General features: G+C 46.4%; 1 protein-coding gene across 1 annotated transcript in view; it reads left to right on the top strand.

Moving 5' to 3' along the window:
- Positions 1-22,889, top strand: part of PITPNC1 (phosphatidylinositol transfer protein cytoplasmic 1) — a 195,009-nt gene that overhangs the window by 106,173 nt on the left and 65,947 nt on the right. The window contains exon 2 of the mRNA XM_081804672.1: positions 14,659-14,807. Within this exon, the coding sequence (XP_081660798.1) occupies positions 14,659-14,807 (149 nt within the window). The remainder of the gene's footprint in view (positions 1-14,658; positions 14,808-22,889) is intronic.

Below are 22,889 nucleotides of genomic sequence, written 5' to 3'. Positions count from 1 at the left end.
CACTCCCCCTGCTTGTGTTCCCTCTCTCTCTGTCTCTCTCTGTGTCAAATAAATAAAATAAAATAAAAAAATCTTTAAAGATTTTATTTATTTGACGGAGACACAGCAAGAGGGAACACAAGCAGGGGGAGTGGGAGAGGGAGAAGCAGACTCCCCGCTGAGCAGGGAGCCCGATTTGGGGCTCGATCCCAGGACCCTGGGATCATGACCTGAGCTGAAGGCAGCCGCTTAATGACTGAGCCACCCAGGTACCCAAAAAATAAAATCTTAAAAAAAAAATACCTACCTCAAAGGGTCGTTGTGAGGATTAAAGAAGTATAAACACTTTAGAACCATGGTAGCCTTGAGAAGATAGAATGGGGTGGTAGCTTTTATTAATATTTCTGTTGTGCATCATCGGGGTCCTGGGAAATAGTGACATTTTGCTGTGAGCAAGAAAAATATCTAGGATTTGTTTGTAGGCTGTGACATCCCCCTTCATTCTTTTTTTTTTTTTTTTAAAGATTTTATTTATTTATTCATGAGAGACAGAGAGAGAGAGAGAGAGGCAGAGGGAGAAGCAGGCTCCCAAGGAGCAGAGAGCCCGATGCGGGACTCGATCCCAGGACCCTGGGATCATGACCTGAGCTGAAGGCAGACGCTTAACCATCTGAGCCACCCAGGCGCCCCCCCTTCATTCTTGCCAAGCAAGTGCCATCAGGTCAAGCCCTATTTTCCATGTGATGCCCTCTTGGACAACCAAACACCCCGCTGCTCTGTTCCTCACTCCTTACACACGTTCGGTCTGTGCTGTTAAATAATTAGTACGTTTGGATGTTGTGACTTTGGCTTCTAATCATCTGTTGTGTCAAGTGTAGCTCTTTGTTGTGCCCGCAGAGTAATGAAAAGATGCCGTGTGGCTGGATGGTTGCCCATGGTATTTGTGGGATGTGCCCGAGTGTAAAATATGGTGACAGAAGCAAACAAGGCCACACTTGTCCCAGAGCTTACTCTTGGCTTTTGAAGTCCCTTATTTGACTATCTTGTTTCTACAGGTAACTGAAAACTGTCAAGTAAGTGTGACACCTTGTTGGTAGGGATTTAAAATGGTGCAGTTGCTGTGGAGAGTTTGACGGTTCCTCAAAAGGTTAAATGCAGAGGGCGCCTGGGTGGCTCAGTTGGTTAAGCGACTGCCTTGGGCTCAGGTCATGATCCTGGAGTCCCGGGATCGAGTCCCGCATTGGGCTCCCTGCTCGGCGGGGAGTCTGCCCTCCTCCCTCTCATGCTCTCTGTCTCTCATTCTCTCTGTCTCAAATAAATAAATAAAATCTTTAAAAAAAAAAAAAGGTTAAACGCAGAGTTACCATGTGGCCTAGCAATTCCGCCCCTAGGTATCTATCCAAGAGAACTGAAAACATTATGTCCGCATGAAGACTTGTACACATATGCTTATAGAAGCATTGTTCATATGAGCCAAAAAGTAGAAACAACCCAAATGCCCATGAACTGATGAATGAATGAATAAAATGTGGTATGTCCATACAATGGAACATTTTTGGTTAAAAAAAAAAAAACAACAACAGAAGGAACTATTTTTTTTTTTTTTTAAAGATTTTATTTATTTGACAGAGAAAGACACAGCGAGAGAGGGAACACAAACGGGGAGTGGGAGAGGGAGAAGCAGACTCCCTGCCGAGCAGGGAGCCCGATGCGGGACTCGATCCAGGGACTCCAGGATCATGACCTGAGCCGAAGGCAGTCGCTTAACCAACTGAGCCACCCAGGCGCCCCAGAAGGAACTACTGATACGTGCTATAACATGGATGAATCTTAAAAACATGATTCTAAATGAAAGAAGTCAGTCACAAAAGGCCACATATTGAACGATTCCATCTATATAAAATGACCAGAATAGGCACATCCGTAGAGACAGAATATACATTAGTAGGTTGATAGGGGCGCCTGGGTGGCTCAGTCGTTAAGCGTCTGCCTTCGGCTCAGGTCGTGATCCCAGGGTCCTGGGATGGAGCCCCGCATCGGGCTCCTTGCTCGGCGGGGAGCCTGCTTCTCCCTCTCCCACTCCCCCTGCTTGTGTTCCCTCTCTCGCTGTATCTCTCTCTGTCAAATAAATAAAATCTTTAAAATAAATAAATAAATAAATAAATAAACAAACAAACATTAGTAGGTTGATAGGGGCTGGGAGGAAGGAGAGTGGGGAGTGACTGCTAATGGGGCTGGAGTTTCTTTTGGGGATGATGAGAATGTTCTGGAGCTGGATAGTGGTGATGGTTGCACAACCTTGTGAATATACTAAAAACCACCAAATTACGTACTCCAAAAAAAAAAAAGGATGAGAAAATCCATATAGTCTACTGCAGAGTTTAAAGTCATTTCCAGGATTACTTTTTCAAGAGTTGCTGTCACCTAAAATAGAATAAAAAGTGACTTAATTCACAAGAAATAAATGAAAAATGCAAATTACCAAGAATGGCTTTTCTATCCCAAACCTTTGCATATAAATCCCATACATGTGGTTCTAAGTCAATTCTCAGGACTGTTTGCTGCCTTCTTCCTTGTGATTCTGTAATTTACTACATTCCTGGCTGGGCCATCAAAATAATACTGAATATAGCTCCTATCACAGAAATAGAAGTGCCTTTTCAGGTTGTGCCCACCACCAGGCTCCCTGAGTAATAACTCAGGGCTGCCTCTTTGTGGAGGGCTTACAAAGAGTCACAAGTGTTTGAATGTGTTGGGGCCTTTTTGACTTAAAGGAGTTTATTGCATTGAGTTTATCTTACATTTGCAACTGGAGCATTTCCAAAGGACACCTTCCACCACCCTAAATCATCACCACCATCTCAGTCCATCCGTGTTTCACCAGAAGGGTCTGCCGATTGACATTTCTTGTTTAAATAAATCATACAGTTGACATGTGTCCCAGGGCTGTCTCAGTACTTATTTGGAAGAAGAGTCTGGAATGCCCACACACCACCTAAAATGAGCTGTACAGGAGTGAGAGATTCAAGAAAGAACCTAGAGCTGACTGAGTAATTCCTCTTCTAGGTATCAACTCAAAAGAGTTGGAAGTGGGGACTCAAAGAGTTACTTGTACACCCGTGCTTGTAACAGTTATTCAGAGTTCTAGCCAAAGGGTGGAAGCCAGCCAGATATCCCTCTGCAGATGAATGGATCAACAAAATGTGGTGTATCCACACAATGGAATATTACTTAGCCTTCAAAAGGAAGGGCATTCTGACACATGCCATAACAGGGATGAACCTTGAGGACATTATGCCAAACAAAGTAAGCCAGACACAAAAGGACACACACATACTATGTGATTCCACTTATGTAAGTACCTACAGTGGCCAAATCTGTAGATTCAGAGATTAGAGGTCATTGGCTGGGGTGGGGGTGTTGGGAGGGATTAGAAGTTGTTGTCTAATGTGTATACAGAGTTTCATTTTGAGATGATGAAAAAGTTTGGCAATGGGTTGTGGTCATGGTCAAACAACACTGGGAATGTACTTAACATCCCTGAATTGTACATTTAAAAATAGTTAAAATGGTCAATTTTCTTATGCATATTTTACCACAGTAAAAAAAATTTTAAATCCTCTGAAGAGCAACACTTCCTGTTCCTCCTTTTGTCTGCTACATTCTCTTTTCTCCCAACCCTTTGAAAACACGATACATTTCGATTTCATCATGGCGTTGCCTCGGGTCCCTATTTTCCCTTAGGAGGATACACAGAGAGTCGGATGGGCTGCCAACTGTAGACGCTGGGAAGAGAGGGCCGCCACTTGGCCTTCAGAGTACCAGTTGATAAAATATTTCTCCAGGTCATTAGCATAAGTCCAGAATGTAAGAGGAGCTCAGAAGATAGATTTGTTAATACAGTAATTCCTGCCATTGTACCCAAGTTACTCTGTTTTGCCTATCTTCATTAACGGTCTCAGGAGTGCAAGAGTTGACAACTATTTGCTTTTTCAACCAATTATCTGCTGCTTTTTACCAAGGACAAAACAGTCTTAGGCTACCATTGCTGTAAGAGAATGGTGCCTTCCTTCCTTGCCACCAGCCACATGCCCCACAAATGCTGGCTACCTATGGGTTTACAAGTATCATGCGTGTGAAAACGGGGCCTCCGCTCCAAAGTGGGGTGAAGAAAGATACTGGCACTTTCCAAACTTAGATCCCCAGATAGAACCTGGTCATAACTCTCAGCATTGCTGGATAGCTCGCAGGGCCAGCTAGCACTTAAGCAAGCAGAGGAATTCAGTGACCTTCGAATGTTATTCTAGGCATGAAGTAGCTTGAATAACTCTTTCAAAACAGTGAGAACTCCCATTGTTCAATTGTACATGAAGCAGCAAGTGCTTCTCCTTGCATTCAGTTGCCTTTCTGTTCTCAAAAGGTCTCAGAGGCACTAAAACTAATTGCTATTATTCCTGCAAGTGTATTTCTACTTTTAGCCAATACTACAGCTTCCCTGGATGCTGATGGTCATTTTCCTAAAAGATCGATAGGCGCAATAATAGGCTTCACAAACAGGAAGGATCCTAATTCTGGAGAGCCCCTGCTGCCTACAGTGTAGAAAGACCTCTCCCCTGAAGACATCTTTGGTTAGTATGAGGCCAAGGTTAAGGAGAGGAGCACTAACAAGGGGGCAGCAAGGAGATGGTGCAGGATACTTTTCCCCGGAAAGCTCGATTTCTGTTTTCCCCCCTTTTTGGTCTTGTGATTGGCTGTGGGTTATGTTCTATAGTCCACACAAGTGCCTCGATTGCTTTCTAAAGGTCAGACCTGTCACCAAACCTCTCCATTTACTTGAGTTGCGGTGGGTTTCACGTTTCTCAGCAAATGGTTTCTTGCAGCTTGCAGCCTTATGTCTTCATGGCGTAACTCCTATGGAAGCCCTCCCCTGCGCCAGAGACCAGCTCTGTCTTGTTCATAGTTCTGCTTCCGGTGTCTGCTGGGTCTGGCACACCCTGAATGCTTGTTCAGTGCACAGACCGGAACGGATGAGGCTCTCCAGAACCAAGACTGTCCCCCCACACCCGCTGTATGGAGAAATCTCGCATTCTGCTGTGAAAGCCAACTACCCCTGTGGTCTTCAGTTGAGTTCTAGCCTTTCCTGTCTTTGCTCTCTTAATGGTTCTTCCTGGCACATGGTAATGGCTAATTCGTTCAACTTCTCCTTTATAAATGAGGGGATGATGCCTTCTGCTCTAGCTGATGCTTATAATGTAGCTGATCTATGCTGCATCTTATCAGTTGGGCTATTCAATATTGCCATCAAATGAATTCTCGGGGCTAGAATGCACCCCCCCCCCCAAGAGCCAGTGTTGAAAGCGGCAGATCAAATGTGCACTCTTACTTTTCCTACACTGTAAAGAATGCCGTCACCCTCCTGTACTGGGGCAGGTAGATTACACCAAGTGTCCTGGAATCGATTTGCGGGGTTGTGTCTACCAGGGGCACAGTTATGCTTACAGCAGCACGAAGCCTGTCCTGAGCGTTACATTGCTCTGTTTCTCTTCGGTTCAGTTCAAAACTTAGGACAGCTGAAGCATCGGTGGATGATGCTGTTTATATGAGTTTGTCACAAAAGGGAGATTTTTTTTTGATTTTTTTTTTTTTTTTATCCATAACCCAGCTCCTTCTTGAATCTTTTTTTATCAGCTTTTTCATTCCTGCACCCTGGCATAATGACACGGCTATTACGTAAACAAGACACCTCAGAGGGCTGCTTATAAAAATCCAGGAGAAAAGATAAATATGTGATGAAACACTGATATCTTGAAAATATGAGCTGCAGGTTTGTATTTTCTTTGTGGGATCGGATATTGGTTTTCGTGGTTTATTGACCTGGCAGGGAGAGATCTGACGAAACACCCGAGAACCTTACACCTTTTTTTTTTTTAAACCTCCTTGTCTGCATGGAGAAATCTGGACATCGAATCAGAGAGCCAGAAAGACTAAGGGGTTAGCAGTCGTGTCCTTGCAGAACCCAAATCAGACCCAGCCCTTGGAAGTAAAAACACATGTTGCCTTCCCCAAAGAAATTGGCATCGGTCTTTCTGTAGCATTCATTGCAGAACTCCAGGCTGACTAGTAAATGGAGGGGCGAGGTCGTGAAGTGTAACAGTCATGTTCAGTAAGGAGCTTGTGTTTGTGTTGACTCGTGTAGAGGATGGTGGGATCAGCATGCATTTGCATTCAGTTAATCATTCTTTCCCTTCTCTTAGGGTCTTTGTAAGGTGTCATAGTCAAAACCACGTTACTGGGTGCCTGGGTGGTTGATTAAGCGTCTGCCTTCGGCTCAGGTCATAATCCCAGGTTCATGGGATCGAGCCCCGCATCGGGCTCCTTGCTCAGTGGGGAGTCTGCTTCTCGCTCTCTGTCTGTGCCTCCCCGTCCTTGTGCACACTCTCAAATAAATAAATAAAATCTTTAAAAAAAAAAAAAAAGTTACTTGGGAGCAGTAGCACTGTGAATGCTCTAGAATGCTAATATCAATTAAAGACATTTAACTTTAGGGCACCACGAGCCAGACAACTAACTGGTGTGGCAGGAATCAGGATGTCGGCTCAGCTCAACACCTTCAAGTTAGCTTCCAAACCAAAGATCCATCAAATGTAAAAGTCCCTGTACTTTAAAAAAATGTTTCATAACAGAAAAGAAATTTTTTTTCCATAACGATAAAAATAGAATCACCGATAGATGGCTAGCTTGAGGTACAAAGCAGGTGAGCCGGAAGAATGACACGTTCCCAGGCTTTTTTAAGAATTGTGATGAGGGTGAGGGGCTGAGTAAGTAGGTGATGGGGATGAAGGAGTGCACATGTCATGATGAGCACACTGGGTGTTGTATAGAAGTGTTGAATCACTATATTGTACACCTTAAACTAAAATTACACTGTACGTTGACTCTACTGGAATTTAAATAGAAACATAAAGAAAAATAATTGAGCTGAAATAGACATTACATAAAATTGACCATCTTCACCATTTTGGTGGCATTGAGTGCATTTAGTGTTGTGCAACTGACACCGCTGTCTCCAGAACATTTTAATCATCCCGTCACAACTGCCCATACCCCTCCCCCACCGGCAGACGCCATTCTTCTTTCTATCTCCGTGAACTTGACTAGTCTAGGTACCTCATGTAAGTGGAGGGTCCCAGGCTTTTTTACACTGGGGAAGCATTTGATCTGACTACCATCTATTCACATTTTTACAGAAGGAAAAGATAATCTTGGGCGGATGGTCCAGTGTTCTCTGGGGTTCACGTGGCCCAGGTGTGTGGCAATGCCTTGTTCGGGTGTCCCTTACGGAATAGTAGCATAACAGGGAAATGAGCGCAACAGAGCTCAAGACCCAGTCCGCTGCGTTGCCCAACAGAAGGAGCCATGGCTATGGCGCTTTGTGTACAATTTTATATTTGACAAAGCATTTTAATTTGTAAGTTGTTTCTCACTTGATTCTCACCATGTCCTGTGAGGTATTTTGTTGGTCCCATTTTAATGATCAGAAACTGTGGCTCAGATAAATAAATTATCTAAGGTTACAGAACTAATCAAAGGCCGCATCAGGACTTTGGCTCCAGGTTTCGATTTGAAAACCCCGGTGCTTTCCACCATAGCACACTGTGAGCAATTATCACCTCTCCAGAGCCCGGGTAATCGCCAGTCCTCAGAAAAGGAAAGCTTCTCCAAATGTATTCCTAATTGTCAGCGCTCTACCTTGTTAGCTCGGACACACATGGAAACCCTTGCCTGACCAGCCAGCTTCCAAAGTCTTGGTGTGGCATTATGGCCTGACTCTCAGTCCCCACTGGTCTAGACTAGGGTCTAGACCAGCACAGTCCTGCAGAAGTATGGGAGGCACAAATGCAAGCCACATAAGTAATTCAAAATTTTCTAGGAGCTGCATTTAAGTAAGAAGAAACAGGTGAAGTTAACTTTTTTTTTTTTTTTAAAGATTTTTATTCATTTGAGAGAGGGAGCATAAGCAGGGACAGGGGCAGAGGGAGAAGCAGACTCCCTGCCAAGCAGACCCCGTTCTGAGCAGGGAGCCAGAAGCAGGGCCCGATCCCAGGACCCTGAGATGATGACCTGAGCCAAAGGCAGACATTTAACTGACTGAGCCACCGAGGCGCCCCCCAGGTGAGGTTCATTTTAAGAAAAGATTTCAGTTACTCGATACATCCAAAATACTGTCATTTCAATATGTAATCAACATACAGATTATGTGTAAAAACACGTGTTGCTGTTGTTGTTACTAAGCCTTCAAAATCCAGTGTGCATTTTACACGTACAGCAATCCCAAGTCAGATCCTAAATTTTCACTGGAGGCATCTGATCTGGAATTTAAAGTTCATAAAAATTTCCAGCTCAAAAGGTAGATTCACATACCCAAGATGTTTCCACCCTATGTAACAGTTTTCTAATAGCCGAATCAAGTGTCAGTTTTAAAATTTAAATGAATTAAAACGAAAGAAAATTTAAAACTCAGGCCCTCCGTAGCGCAGGCCACGTTTCAAATGCCCACTAGCCATGTGGCTACCGTGCCAGATAGCACGTGTCTCCGTGAACAGCTAAGGCTGGCCCAGACTAGAGTACCTAGAACAGGAGGCAGCAGACTTTTTCTGTAAAGGGTCGGCTAGTAAACATTTTTAACTTTGCAGGCCATACAGTCTCAACTCTGCAGCTCTATGGTGAAAGTAGCCACAGAATGAATGGGCAGAGCTGCGTTCCATGAAAACTTTACGTAAAAAACAAGCACCCCAAAATAAATAAGTAAATAAAATAAAAATAAAATAAGAGACAAGCATCCACCCACATAGTTTGCCAACCACTGGACTGGGACATTTGTCCTCCCGGTGCCTTAAGCTGTGCTATGGGTTCCAGAAAATAGCTCTAGCCCCTGGCTTTCTGAGAGGAGGTTGTTAAAAGCTAGAGTCATTGTATCTCCTTCCCTGTGTGTAATTACAATTTTGGCACCGTGCGGCGCGGGGCGTGAAGACTGCAATGCACCTGAAGATAAAACATTGCAGACTCCCTTTTCAGTGGGCATTTTGCACATCATGAGGCAACTGCTTCCGTGGGCTGTGAGCCCATGTATTGAGAGTGAAGAAAGCTGGAAGAGTTTTGACCGAAGCATGAATAGTGGTGTGAATAATGTGGCAAACTTCAAAGAGTGCCAAATTGTATCACCTCCTGCTTGTTCCTCCATCCACACAGCCATAGAGAGACAGGCAGGAATCACGCCCACTTCACAGATGGAAAAATACATGCTATCGTGTTAAGTCAGAGGGACAGATGTCTCTCGTGGTTATTAGGTTGTGTGGCATCCACCCATTTTGATGGTAAGAGCAAAAGGAGATGTACATTTTGATTCCGGGGCTGGGGCTTTGGGTGTCCTGAGTCCTGTCTTTGGGAATAACTCCAGCCAGAGTCGGTCATGTTTATTAGAAAGCATTGCCTCCACGTTTGACATCCTGATGTTTAGAAATGGTATTGGGACCAATGGAGGCAGAGAAAGGGGACAGGGAGGGAGGACACAGGGATTGATTGGAAGGAAGATGACCCCCCCCCACCTTGGTTCTTTAGGGTGGGGAAATATGAGAGCCTGGCCTCACAGAGATCTCGGAAGCTCAGCACTTGGGGTGGGGCAATTAAGTGAAAATCAGTCATAGTTTGGGGTTCTGTTGAGCCTAACACTTTGGGTCCAATACTTGTGGCAGGGATGATGTTTCAGTTTGGCGTGGTGCTCGATTAATAAACCATATACTCAGGAGTTCTGTCTTAGGGTCACCTTTTCTAAAATCAAGGGTTGAGGTTGAACTGTATTTTTTTAAAAGATTTATTTGAGAGAGAGTGGGGGGTGGAGGGCCAGAGGGAAAGAGAATTTAAGCGGACTCCCCGCTGAGCGCAGAGCCCAACACGGAGCTCGGATCTCACGACTGAGATCACAACCTGAGCTGGAATGAAGAGCCGGGTGCTTAACCGACGGAGCCACCCAGACACCCCGAGGTTGAACTGTGTTGAGTAACTGGATTGTCCCCAGTCGTAGAGTTTGCAGTTGTACCAACTGATGAAAATGCTCGGCTTCCCCAGGCACATTTATGAAACTGTGCCTTCCCTCCAATTTTGCAGCTCTATCAGACATGCAGCGCTGTGTGCAAGTGGGAAAGATCTGAATCCCCATGATGTTTTTTGACTGCGGAGATAATTATTTGGGGTAGCTGTTCTGATGACGGCTCACACGGAGGCTCAGCCCTGCAGCGTGGAGCTGTCTCTAATCGTGATTGCCTGTAATGATGATTACCCAAACTCTGGAATTATAACAATCGATTTTACAAAGTTAGAGCATAATTGCTCCACTCTTCCATATGTGGGCACAGTTTCAACAACTTTGATCTTTCACATGATCTCAGACTTCGGTCGCTTCGGCTTCTGAAATAGCAAAGTTCAGAGGCAGTGGCTCCCAACTATCCCGTTTTTCAAAATCATAGTGAGGCCTAGATTTGTGAAAGCGATTCACCTGTCAGAGAAATAAGGGCGGAAATTGGGTAGAGAACAAACAGTACAGACCCCGTGGTGTTCAAATCCCAGCTCTACCACACGGCCTGGAGAAAGTTGCCCCTGTCTGAGATTCAGTCTCCTCATTTGGAGGTCGTTGTGAGCGTGAAGTCATCGGATCTGTTTGTTATTCGTTCTTTGGCTTCAAGGTCTTTTTTGTTTTTTTTAAGATTTTATTTATTTGAGAGAGAGAGAGAGTGAGTGAGCACAAGTAGGGCGAGCGGCAGAGGGAGAAGCAGACTCCCTGCTGAGCGGGGAGCCCAACTCGGAGGCTCCATCCCAGGACCCGGAGACCATGACCCGAGCTGAAGGCAGACGCTTAACCGACTGAGCCACCCGGGTGCCCCTCTGGCTTCCAAGTCTGACGAGCCCTTCAGAATCTTTGCGTTTGTCAGCCTTCCTTTGCCATACAAGTTTGTTTAGAGACGGTGATGAGGAATGTGGTATCTTCACTAAACTAGGGACAGAGCTTTGCAAAAAAACGAGTATTAAAGAGGAAAGAAAAGCCAGGCCCCCCAAAGGTGGAACATTTTGGCTTGGGCACCATGAGGTGCTGAGCAGGTGCTGATGAATGCCTTCAGCGCCTCGGCCCTGGTGGCTCTCAGCATTTAGTGTGCGTTTCAGCCAGGTCCCTAGCTTCCCTCTCCCCCAGGGTCTGGATGGCCTGGGATCCAACATTTTGAGGAGTACCCCTGGTGATTTTGAGATAGATGGTTCAACCACTATCTCTGTCCTGCCCTCTACCCTGTCCCCGAGAAACTGCCTACTGCATGCGTCTGCGAGTTGATTTGCGGTTTAAAAACAAGAACAAAACCTCTGTTTCTGGATGGCCCCCGCTCAGATGGCCACAACCAGCAGAGCAGGCCTGACGTGCTTGGGAGGGAAAGAAGTGACAGCTGCCGAGCCCTTGACCATCCCCGAGTCTGGCCTTGGGTGTCCCGCCACCCCCGGTCGTGCCTACGTTATTGCATCCAGCGTCTGGCGGCCGCCCCCGGACTGACGTTACCTCGGTGAGCTCAGGCAGGCATCCGCCGCGCACTGGCTCATTCAGAAGCCTCTGGAATGATCAATGAGGCTGAGCGGCCACTGGTGAATCAGCTGCCGGCTGCCTCGCCCGTTCCCTTTTCCACAGAGCAGGAAGCACTTGAGGAAGCCCAGGGCTGACTCTCATCTGGCTAATGGTCCTTCTGGGTCATGCATTGTCCTTGATGCCATACATCCTTCATATATGAGTGGGCTGCAGCTGCTAAAGACGGTCCGGTGGTAGACCTATCCCTTCTGCCAACCGCCCCCCCCCGCCCCCACTAAAGCCCTTGATGGGATTTTGGTTTTAGGGGTATCTGCGTCAGAAGTAGAGTCAACACTTTAAAAACAAAAAGTTGAGGCGAAAATCACAGCCCATAAAATTCATCATGTTAAGGTCAGGTCAGTGGCACCTGGTACGTTCCCTCTCTCCAGAACCAGAACCAGAACCCTTTCATCACCTCCAAAGGAAGCCCCATGCCCGTTGTATTCGTTTGCTGGGACCGCCAAAGCAACGCACCACAGGCTGGGTGATTGAACAACCGGAATTTGATAGCCTCATGGTTGTGGATGCCGGAAGGCCAGGACCAGGGGGTCAGCAGGCAGAGCTGGTTCCCTCTGAAGGCTGTAAGGGAAAGAGCTAGTCCATCAGTCCTTGGCTTAGAGATGGCTGTCGGCTCCCTGTGCCGCACCATGCTGTCTTCCTTCCATCTGTGTCTCTGTGTTCAGCTTGCCCCTGTGGGTAAGGACACCAGTCCTATTGATTAGTGCCCACCCTAATGACTTCATTTTAACTTGATGACCTTTGTAAAGACTCCGTCTCCAAACAAGGTCACCCTTTGAGATACTGGGATTCAACATAGGATTTTGGGGAAACACAGTTCAACCCATAACACCCACTAAGCAGTATCAGTATGGGAACTTCATTCCTTTTAATGGCTAAATAGTATTCCATTGTAGGCCAACACTTGTTTTTGAACACCCAAGTACAAAGCAATTGCTGGTGCAGGCAGCTGAGCATCCTTCCTCTTAGAGGCTCCTGTGCCCATCTGCATAAGTTGGAGTGTGATCTCACAGGTGTATCTCAAGAATCCCTGATCTGTAAACTTTTTCTTACTGTCTTCCTTCTTCTTAAAATTCTTTCTTTTTTTTTTTTTTTGAGAGAGTATGAGTGGAGGGAGGGAGGGGCAGAGGGAGAGTGAGAGAGAGAATCTCAAGCAGGCTCCATGCTCAGCGCAGAGCCCGACATGGGGCTTCATCTCAGGACCCCGGGATCATGACCTGAGCCAAAACCAAGAGTCGGGCACTTAACTGACTGAGCCACCCAGGCACCCCACTGTCTTCCTTCTTGAAAGAGTCCTGGGTAGTCTTTATGAGCAAAAGTAGGAGCCAGACTTACTAAGGGGAAGCTGGTCAAACTTCTGATTGAAAATAAATTCAAAGATAGATTTTACCTTTGATTTCTCCCTCTCCATTTCCTGCTCTTATCCTCAGCACGCCCTCTTCCCCAGAGTGTGCACAGCACATGCATGCATGTGCACACACGTACACACTCACGTTAGAAGCACTTCAGGTGCAGATCATTCTGGGGAGGGGTGTGGGACAGGTAGCACTGTCTGTTGAGAAGACCCGAGCCTGCTGCTTATATTGGTTATACCATGGTTACTGGGCCTGGCCGGGTCCTAGGGCTGCCCTCAGACCAGACAGAGGCTTTTGGATTTCCGTCACACTCCCCTCCCTGCACCTGCCTCACAATGTAAGAGGGACCTTTGGAGTTGTGTGTCCTCTCAGTCTTAGAACTGACTGCATTGTTGATTTGTCCATTTCACCTGCCCCCTTAATTGAAAATCTGTTCCTCATGTTCTCTCTCTCTCAAAAATAAAATAACATAAAATCTATTTTTCTCTCTTGTGCACAGACAGGAGACCTATATCCCTGCTGGCCTGAGCTCTTTGGGAAACAATCCAGAACAACCCATCGTTATTTTGTTGCAGACTCAGGCCCCTTTTCCCCTTCCCAGGGGCCTTGCTGATGTGACACAGTGTGTGTGTTCCTTCACACCAAATCTGACGGAAGGACAACAGCAGGGGGGCATCGTTTCGCCTCCTGGCTCTGAGCAGACCTCCCTCTTGCAAAAGTCATTTTACTCCCTCCTTCCTCTCTCTCTGCCTCTTTATTTTCTCCATCAAATTAGTTTTGCCACTCTGAAAGTTCACTGGGGGAAGACATGCCTGTGGGCCCTGGGGTTGTCAGAGAGGCAGGAGGGAGAGTAGAACAGCTCAAAAATGCAGACAGGACAGAGAATGTTCACATTGTCTGTTGCTCCATATTATTTTCCTGTAAGTACATGTGGCTTCTGGGACCTCGGGCTGGAAGGCTCTACACTGTGGGTGGAATTGGGCAGAAAGGAGTTAAAGACGCCGTAGACTTTTGTCATCGTGGAGTCAGTCTGGAGAATACACGTTCTATTCATGGTGGGAGTTCAGCTGGAGTTCATTGAAGCTTCCAGGTGATTCTGATGTCCAGCCACCCTTGAGAACTGCTATTCTAGGGGACAGAGAACTTCAGGAGAGTTGGAGAGAGGTGACGGAAGATACAGATGACCCCTTGTGCCCGGCAGTGCAGTTACGTTAAGGAGGCAGAAAAGGGGTAGAAATAACACATCCTGGCCTGTTTGTTGCCAAACAAAATAGGACTTTAGCACCATTTAACCCCGTAGGGCCAGAATGGGATGGGGGCCTCCACTACTCCAGCCTTCCTGCTGCTGCCCATGGGTTGGGGGGCTGCCAGCCCTGAGTCTGCCAGCCACCCCGGCAAGCATCACCCCGACGATGCAGACTGTTCACGGGAACATGCCGTATCTACACTCGACTCACAACTGGTTCTCCTCCTCGCTCCGGAGGAAAAATAACACCAGGCCCATGTGTCTGCCTTCTTTTTCTGGCAGAAAGTGCTGACTGTCATTGCTTGCTGCACGGTTGAAGGGCGGGGGGGGCGGGGGGCGGGGGGGCGTGTTTTCGAAGGCAAGCTGTGGGGCTGACCTCTCTGTCACTGTCTGTTTTGTAGTACAAAATCGGACAGCTGTACATGATCAGCAAGCACAGCCATGAACAGAGCGACCGAGGAGAAGGGGTGGAGGTCGTCCAGAATGAACCCTTTGAGGATCCTCACCATGGCAACGGGCAGTTCACCGAGAAGCGGGTGTATCTCAACAGGTGAGTCATGGCAGCTGGCCATCGGCCTTTGGGCTCTCCTGCCATGCAGGAGCCTTCCAGCCCACCCTACTGCTGCGGTGGAGACCGTGTCTGGCATAAAAAGGTGACTTGGAAAGTCATTACATCTGCCTGTCTCCATCCACCAATCTGGTTGCTTCCAAAACCAGAATCCCCTGCCTTCCGCAAAATCGTCCTCAATTGCATTTTCAGTAGGAGGACGTTTCCTCTTACCTTTCCTACCCCTTGGATGACATGTTAAGATGAAATCTGGTCTTAAGGAATACAGGACTTTGTCTTCCCCCCTGGTTCAGTGTCCGCAGTGGGAAAGAGATGGCTTTGTTGTAGAGAAGTGTCAAAGATGGCGGTGTGCCACTGGGGTCTTGACTTGGTAAGCATTCCACTGACTGCCGAGTGGCCACTTAGCTGTTCGCAAAGGGAACTGACACAGTGACGGGCCACCTGTAACCAAAGTGAAATGCAGTGCTGAGGTGGTTTCGATTTCTCAAGGGGAGCCAGCCTTCCCAAGGTAGAGGTTGTCATTGCTCCTTTGGAAGGGTAAGGAAACAAGGATTATGAACCAACACCACTCATCAGGACTGCCATTTATGCTTTGCAAAGTATATCCTTTACTCTCTTGCTGTTTTCTTACCATTAATGGCGGTTGATTATTGGAGCTTCTGATCTTCTCCCCGCCCTCTACCCCCTTCCAGCCCATCTTCCTCTGTTCTTCTCTTCCAGGTCAGGACATTTGTAGAGTCACATGAAATACATTTTATTGAAGTGAACTGTCTGCTCCAGTGAACCAGTTTGTGACTGGTTTGGTCTTTGCTATCATTTCTATGAAGACTCTTTACCCTCACCTACGGCTTCTCCTCTTGGCCCATATGTGATTATTCAGAATGCATTTCCAACATAATAATTGGACAGTGCCTCCATTTATTTGCTGATGCTCGTGAATATTTATCCATTCTCTGTGCCTTGACCATGAGACATTTCTGAGAGGAGCTGTACTGGGATTCTGCCATGCTCGCACGGCCTCCACCCTCCAGCAGGCTGACATGGACTATTCCTTCTTGATGGGAGCATTTGGGTCCTGTCACTAGGGTGTATGGAAATCTCTCAAGCCGATATCCTGACAGCAAAGGCCTTGGGCTGATTAAACTGACTTGTTTTAATCTACTCAGGGATGCAGTATCAGGGAATTCCTGAGTCACGATGAAATGCAAATGAGATTGATCTTATTCATCTATTATTAGGAGCTGTGAATTCCCAGGATTTGGAACCAGTTCAGCCTCCAGCCAGCTGCTGATTTGCAAGAGTAGCTGAGCTCTGGGACTGGCCTGAGGATGACTTCCTTGCAGAGACCAGTTTCTCAAGATGCTGCTTTGTCATTCTTAGCGTGGAGGGTGAAAATCAAATATTGAGTAGGAATCACCTCTGTAGAGCAAACAGAAGTGAGGGTGATGTAAGAAAATGGATAGAGACCAATGGGAAATTCCATTTCTTGGCAGATGATTGCCTTTTCCCAAATTATTACTTAGGGAATGTTCCCTATGTACCAAATTAAAAAAAATTTTTTTTAGAAAACTTTATATCTATTCCTGAAACAGAGTAAGAAGTGTCCAGCTGTCTCTGTCATGTCTGTTTTCTCTATCAAAATATATGATGTTTACTTTAAAGGAGAATAATAAACATTAGTAAGAGGGAAATTTGTTATAAATAGAATATCTGGACTTCCAGTAATAGAAACTAAAAAGATTAATGTGGACCCTCCCCCCCACCTCCTATGACAAACACAGGATGAAATATAACAATATAAAGCTGAGCTCAAAACAAAGAAAGGGAAATCCTTAGGTACGAGAAATAAAGAGGAAACACAAACCAGAATGGAAAGCAGATGAGCTAATGCTCAGGAAGCTGGGATAGGTCAGAACTGACATGTAGGGGGATGTCATGCCTGTAAAGGGACAGGAAATGTGGCTTTGGGCCCCTCCGAAAGGGGAGGGGGAGCTGAGAATCATGCACAAAAATCATTCTTGACAGTCGAGTACCGAGAGAGGTTACCACTCAGAGGCACATGTTGAAAGAACTACTAAAGGTTGTACTTGAAGTGAAAGGAAATTGAACCCAAGAAAGAGGGGAGGAGCTAGAGGTAATAAGAAACAAAGAAATTGAGGGGCGCCTGGGTGGCTCAGCTGGTTAAGCGTCTGCCTTCGGCTCAGGTCATGATACCAGGGTCCTGGGATCACACCCCATGTCGGGCTCCCTGCGCAGCAGGGAGCCTGCTTCTCTCTCTCTCTCTCCTGCTCCCCCTGTTTGTGCTCTCTCGCTGTCTCTCAAATAAATAAATAAAATCTTAAAAAAATAAAAATTTAAAAAATAGAATTTGAGAATATAAATTATTATAGCTTTATAAAGAGCCTTGATAATCTGGCAGGGCAAGTCCCTTCTACTTACTCAATATTTCTAAAATTGTTACTATGGATTTTAAGATTAGAAAGCCACCAAGTGATATGAAGAATGACCGAAGAAACCAAGGACATTTAACCTAGAAAAGCTGGACCCAGAGTGTGTAATGGTGTGGGCAGGTGGGAAAAGAATTAGACCTGTGTATTCTATAAGACCTCAAAAGGACCGGTTGGACCAAGACCAAGAGAGAGAATGCCAGGAGGAAGGGCTAGGTTCAGTAGAAGGAAGAAATGTTAAGTATGTGAGCCACGTGCAAACACACTGAGGTGCCTTGCAGTCAATTACATGAGCAGAGCACCCACTTATCGGGCTGTCCTTGAGCAGATTCAAATATCAAATAGGTGGTTAAACTAGGCATCCTTTCAGATCCTTTTCAACCCTAATTTTCTATGCTCAAAGGAAGTTGAAGACATTATCCTGACTTACCTCCAGCAGACATAAATGAATGACCAATGAAGCCCAGGAGAAAAGTATCTTTGATTCCCTTTGCACAAGTCTGAACCAGGTCCATCATTTTATAATTTAAAAGGCTCTTGGAATATTTGGAAGAGTGTGGCTCATATCTTAGAACCAGGGAGATTATGGCTTTATACTAAGAGAAAAAGAAAAAAAATGTGTATGTGACATACTATAAAATAATAAGACAGATTTCTATAATCATAAAAGAAAACCAAATCCATTACTTTGATACTCACAGGCTGAAGCCACTTTGCATTAATCATGCCCTGCATGCACAGGTCTTGGAACTGCCATGTTGGCAAGGCTCCTTCATAATTGAAATTCATTACATGGGTATTTATTGAACCTTACAATGTATAACAAATTGTTCTGGAATTGGAGAGAATCCCTTAATAAGTAAGACATGGCCCTTGCCTTCTGATCAGAGTAGGGTCCAGGCTGACTGGCTCTAGCATTTGTGAATCCATCTGTGCATCTTGTGTGTGGTGTCAGGGAGGAAAAGCTTTCCCTCAGCCCATTTAGGCTCTGTCAGTGGGGCCTGCAAATTAAACTGAAACCGACAGATGACCGGGAGAAAAGACCAAGTTTGATTTGCTGATGAACGTGGGGAGCGTCAGAAAAAACGAGACTCAAATAGGCAATTAGAATTTAGGGCTTATATAAATACCATTTTAATAGGGAGGAGGAGAAAAGGTACTTCTGGAAAAACAAATGGCTTTTATGAAAAATAAACAGGGCTTTAGGTGGATGAAGAGGAGATAGTTTTGTGATAGTGTCTGTTTAGGCAGTTTCTTATCTTGGTGCTTCCTTCTCATCTCTAGTGAGAGGAGTCAGTCTTCTTTGGTTGTGAAACTCCTGGGGGGGGCATTTATGCATTTATGACCGTTGAATTCTTTCAGGAGGCTCTGCTCTTATGCAGATAAGGGGAGTTCAGTAAAAGCATCTTTCTGCAACTGTTGATTCTCAGATGTCTTCAGCTCCAGAGAATCCTTCTGCCTCTGTGGGTGGCATCTTGTTGACCCCTTTACCGGCCACAGAGAAGTCGGTTCTGAGAGTTGAACTGGCATTAGCTAAGATGCCCTAGTGCCCATTTACTAATTTACACCAAGAAATATCATTGGCCTGTGAACCTGAATTCATGAGCTGGCAAAAAGTGAGTGGAGAGCGGAATTTCTTCCTCACATCAATCTATATGGGAAGCCGAATCACATTTAGAGATTGGTTTATCACTCTCTTACCCAAAGCATCTGTTAGAGACTGGAGTTACTCAAAGCCTTTGTAGGCAGAGCCTTCTCTCTGAGTCTGACTTGAGTGGAAAGGACATTTCATGGAAGGATTGAGTGACCCACAGAATTATCTGCAGGCTCGAGAAGGGACGGCTATCAGGGCAGCTCCAGTGGGCCAAGGGCAGCAAACAGACCGCTCCATTTCTCCATCATCACCACAACTGCCGTGGATCGGTCCAAATTGTCCCCTTTTTTCTTTCTATCACTTATTCCAAAATCCCAGCCATAAGGCATCCCATTGAGTTTCCAGTCCAGGCTCGGGCTACCAATGAGTGGGGCAGCAAAGGAATTCCAGACTGTTCTCCGAAGCGGCTGCATTTTGCATTCCCTCCAGCAATGTGTGAGGATTCCAATTTCTCCACATAATCACTGACACTTGCTATTGTCTGTCTTTTAGATTCTAGCCATCCTAGTGGGTGTGAAGTGGCATCTCATTTTCAATTGGTTTTTCCCTCCTGACTAATGAGTGTGGAGCGTCTCTTCTTGTGCCCGTTGGCCATTCGTATGTCTTCTTTGGAGACATGTCTACCGATATCCTTTGCCCATTTTTAAAGTGGGTATCATGCCTTTTTAAAATGCCGCTCATCCTTTGATTGCTTGCCTCTCATCTCCCAGCGACTGTGGGGGTGCTCTGTGCTCGGGGCCTCCCTACGGCATCTGATACGCTGCTGGGTGCACAGTACATTTTGGTGGCTGCCTAATACGCTTGGAACGTCACGTTAGTTCTAATATGTTAGTGCATTTGGTGGTTGTCCTTGGGCCTTCGATCCAGCTCAGTTAACCAAATAAGTGGTGTTTCTTGGCTTGCCTTAAAAAATCCCAGTTCCAGTTGGCATCCAGGGAAAGGAGGCAAGGTACTCATCAATCTCTGGAATAGCAATTCTAAATAAAACCCGTCGCCCAGAATCACGCGAGGATGGGGCTCTTCTTTGGTCCCCTGGCTTTCTTCTCCTCATCCGCAGCATCTCTCTGATGCCTCCCCATGAAGCCCATGAGGGGTGGGAAGCAGGGGTGAGGGTGGAGGGGCAGTGGAGAAAAGATGGAGCCTATTTTTAGGCTTGTTTTTCAGTCATGAAGTGTCCTGTTCTTCCCCACCACGGCTGCTGGATTAATTAGGCTGTGCGAGCAGCTGCCAGTCACGGAGGGTTGCCAGCTTATAACGGTGATTCCGCCTAATGCCTGAATCGATTTGCATGAAGACAACATTTCTCCTGTTACATGGCTCCTGCCTCCCAGGGCAGCGTCTCCTGGCCTCTGTGTCCTTGGGCAGGAGGGGGTACAGCGTCTCTAAGCTACGAATGGGGTTTGGCTGGACAAGCCCAGCCACCGGCTAGTCACTCTACCTACCAGCTCATCGGTCCAGCTCTGTGGCCGGCCTTGGGGCCTTCTCTCACGTTTCCTCTTTCTTTTCTCCCAGGTCTTCCAGATCTGCCAAGCAAGTTAATCTCATTTCTTAGATCTTGCCCAAAGTAAAGAGCTCAGTGCCCAGAGCTTGTGTGGTAGGGGGAGAGCCCACTGCCGAGGCCACAGGTCACAGAGAAATTGTCAAAGATTCTGACCTTGAGAGCTTATTCCCTTGCTCTTTTCAAAGAATCTTATGGTCGTTATTGAATATCCAGAGCCAACTGTTGTTCGTTCAGGAAATATTTATTGTTTCTGCCGTGTGCCAGGCACTGTTGTAGGTGCTGGGCATGCAGCAGTGAGCAGAACAGAGATCCCTGTCCTGGGGCATCTTTCCTTCTAGTTGGGAGGGACCGTGCACAATAGCCGTAATGTATACGAATATCAAGTAGTTTAGAATATTTAATCTTACAGGGGCGCCTGGGTGGCTCAGTCGGTTAAGTGTCCAACTCTTTGATTTCGGCTCACGTCATGATCTCAGGGTTGTGAGATCGAGCCCCGTGTCTGGCTCCTCGCTGGGCAGGGAGCTTGCTGCTTCCTTAGGATTCTCTTTCCCCCTCTCCCTCTGCTCCTCCCTCCCTCTCTGCCCTCTCCCACTCATGTGTGCTCTCTCTCTCTCTTAAAAAAAAAAAAAAAGAATATTTAGTCTTACATATTCTATGTGAATATTCAATATGTAAATATTGAATATAATATTAAATACGTGAAATTGATTAATTGATAGTATTTTATGTACTGGAGGAGTCGAGCATGTAAGGGACTTCTTCCAAACATACCTTTCAGTCCATGCTATTCTGTTCTGTTCTCATCTCAGTCCTTAAGAACATGCCAGAGGTTCTTATGCTGCCAGGATCCCTCCCTTCTGCTCCCTCATTCACCTTCTCCCATGGGAACTCCCAGGAACAGAATGTACGCCTCTTGGCTGGATCTTAAAGAGCCAGAGCATCCAGTCAGGCATGTGCCACCTTGGCCCCACCTCACTCCTGACCAACGCTGTTGACACATGTGGCCTGCTCCCGTCCCTGGGTGCTTCTCCGCATGCGAGCCGCGTTGTTACCACCATGCTCTCCAAGCAGAGCCTTCCAAGAACCGACACAGAGGAGGCCCCCTTTTCCCGGAACCCCAACGCAAACTGCCCTTCTAAGTAGGGAGAGTGGGGGTGGGGGTCCAAGTTCCAGGAACTCCCTGTGGGCGAAGCCCCAGCAGCCGTGCTTCTCACAGGTGATGCCTCTCGTCTGGAAATTCTGCTCCTCTCTTTGCTGCCATGTAAAGAATTACATTAAGAGCCGAACTAAAAGAGTAGCCAGAACAGCCATTAAGAAGAGTAAGTGAATAAATCACAGCAGCTGGAGAAGAAATGTAAAGACCTCACAGGTCACTGGGTAGATACAACTGATTATTATTAAATAATCATCAAATGCCAGGTGTGAAATCAAAGGTCAGAATATCGCTCCTGGACCCGTGGAAAATGAGGTTGTAAGAGGTAGATTAGTCCTTTTTAAAAGTCACGTAAGTGGGCTGACGGTATTTGAGCCTAATCTCAGCACAGACGGCGGCAGGTTGCAGGGACCCCGTGGAGGAGAAGAGCCCGAGTGAAGGGAGCTCAGAGGGGCTGTCCTTCTGCTGGGGGAATGTTTTAAGTCCAAAAGGTGATTGATTATAGCGCTGCGTTATCCTGCACGAGTTGGTGGATAGAACAGCTAAAATCAAGATGCTAGTGAAGATCATCATAATTCTGATCCCTGTTGAGAAAATGAAATTAGACTCCATTTAGACCACATTTGGCCTAATGATATTCAGTACCTCCCGGTGCCAAAAGATATTCCCAAATGAGCATAAATTGCAAAGAGAGATTAGATACCAGGGCGAATCTGGTGATAATCTGGATAGCAAAGTGCCAGAAGCTTCTAACGGAGGGACCGTTTAGGTTTCCGTTCCGGACGCTCTTTATGGAGTCAGTAAACACTCTTAACCTGAGACCAGTTCAGATTCTGCCTAACGGGGCCTCCTTATCCAGGTCGTTTGTAATTGAGGGAGGCCTCAGAGATACATGAGGAGGTTGCAGTGACTATATCCACTTACGTCCAGGGCCGGGTTTCCCAATCTTGGCACTGTTACTATTTGGAACCAGATAATTCTTCGCCGTGGGGGGGCTTTCCTGAGCATTGTAGGATGTTGAACAGCACCCCTGACCTCTACCCACTAGATGCCAGCAGTGTCCGTGCCCCCCTTCCGCGACCTCCCAGTTGTGACAAATAAAAATGTTTCCAGACGAACCATGAGAGACGATGGACTCTGAAAAACAGGCTGGGGGTCCTAGAGGGGAGGGGGTGGGAGGATGGGTTAGCCTGGTGATGGGTATCAAAGAGGGCACGTTCTGCATGGAGCACGGGGTGTTGTGCACAAACAATGAATCATGGAACACTTCATCTAGAACTAATGATGTAATGTATGGGGATTAACATAA

This window comes from Leptonychotes weddellii, chromosome 15 (genome assembly GCF_054177405.1).
Source record: "Leptonychotes weddellii isolate Sample4059 chromosome 15, ASM5417740v2, whole genome shotgun sequence".
Classification (NCBI taxonomy): Eukaryota; Metazoa; Chordata; class Mammalia; order Carnivora; family Phocidae; genus Leptonychotes; species Leptonychotes weddellii.
This window is presented reverse-complemented; position numbering and strand designations above follow the sequence as displayed.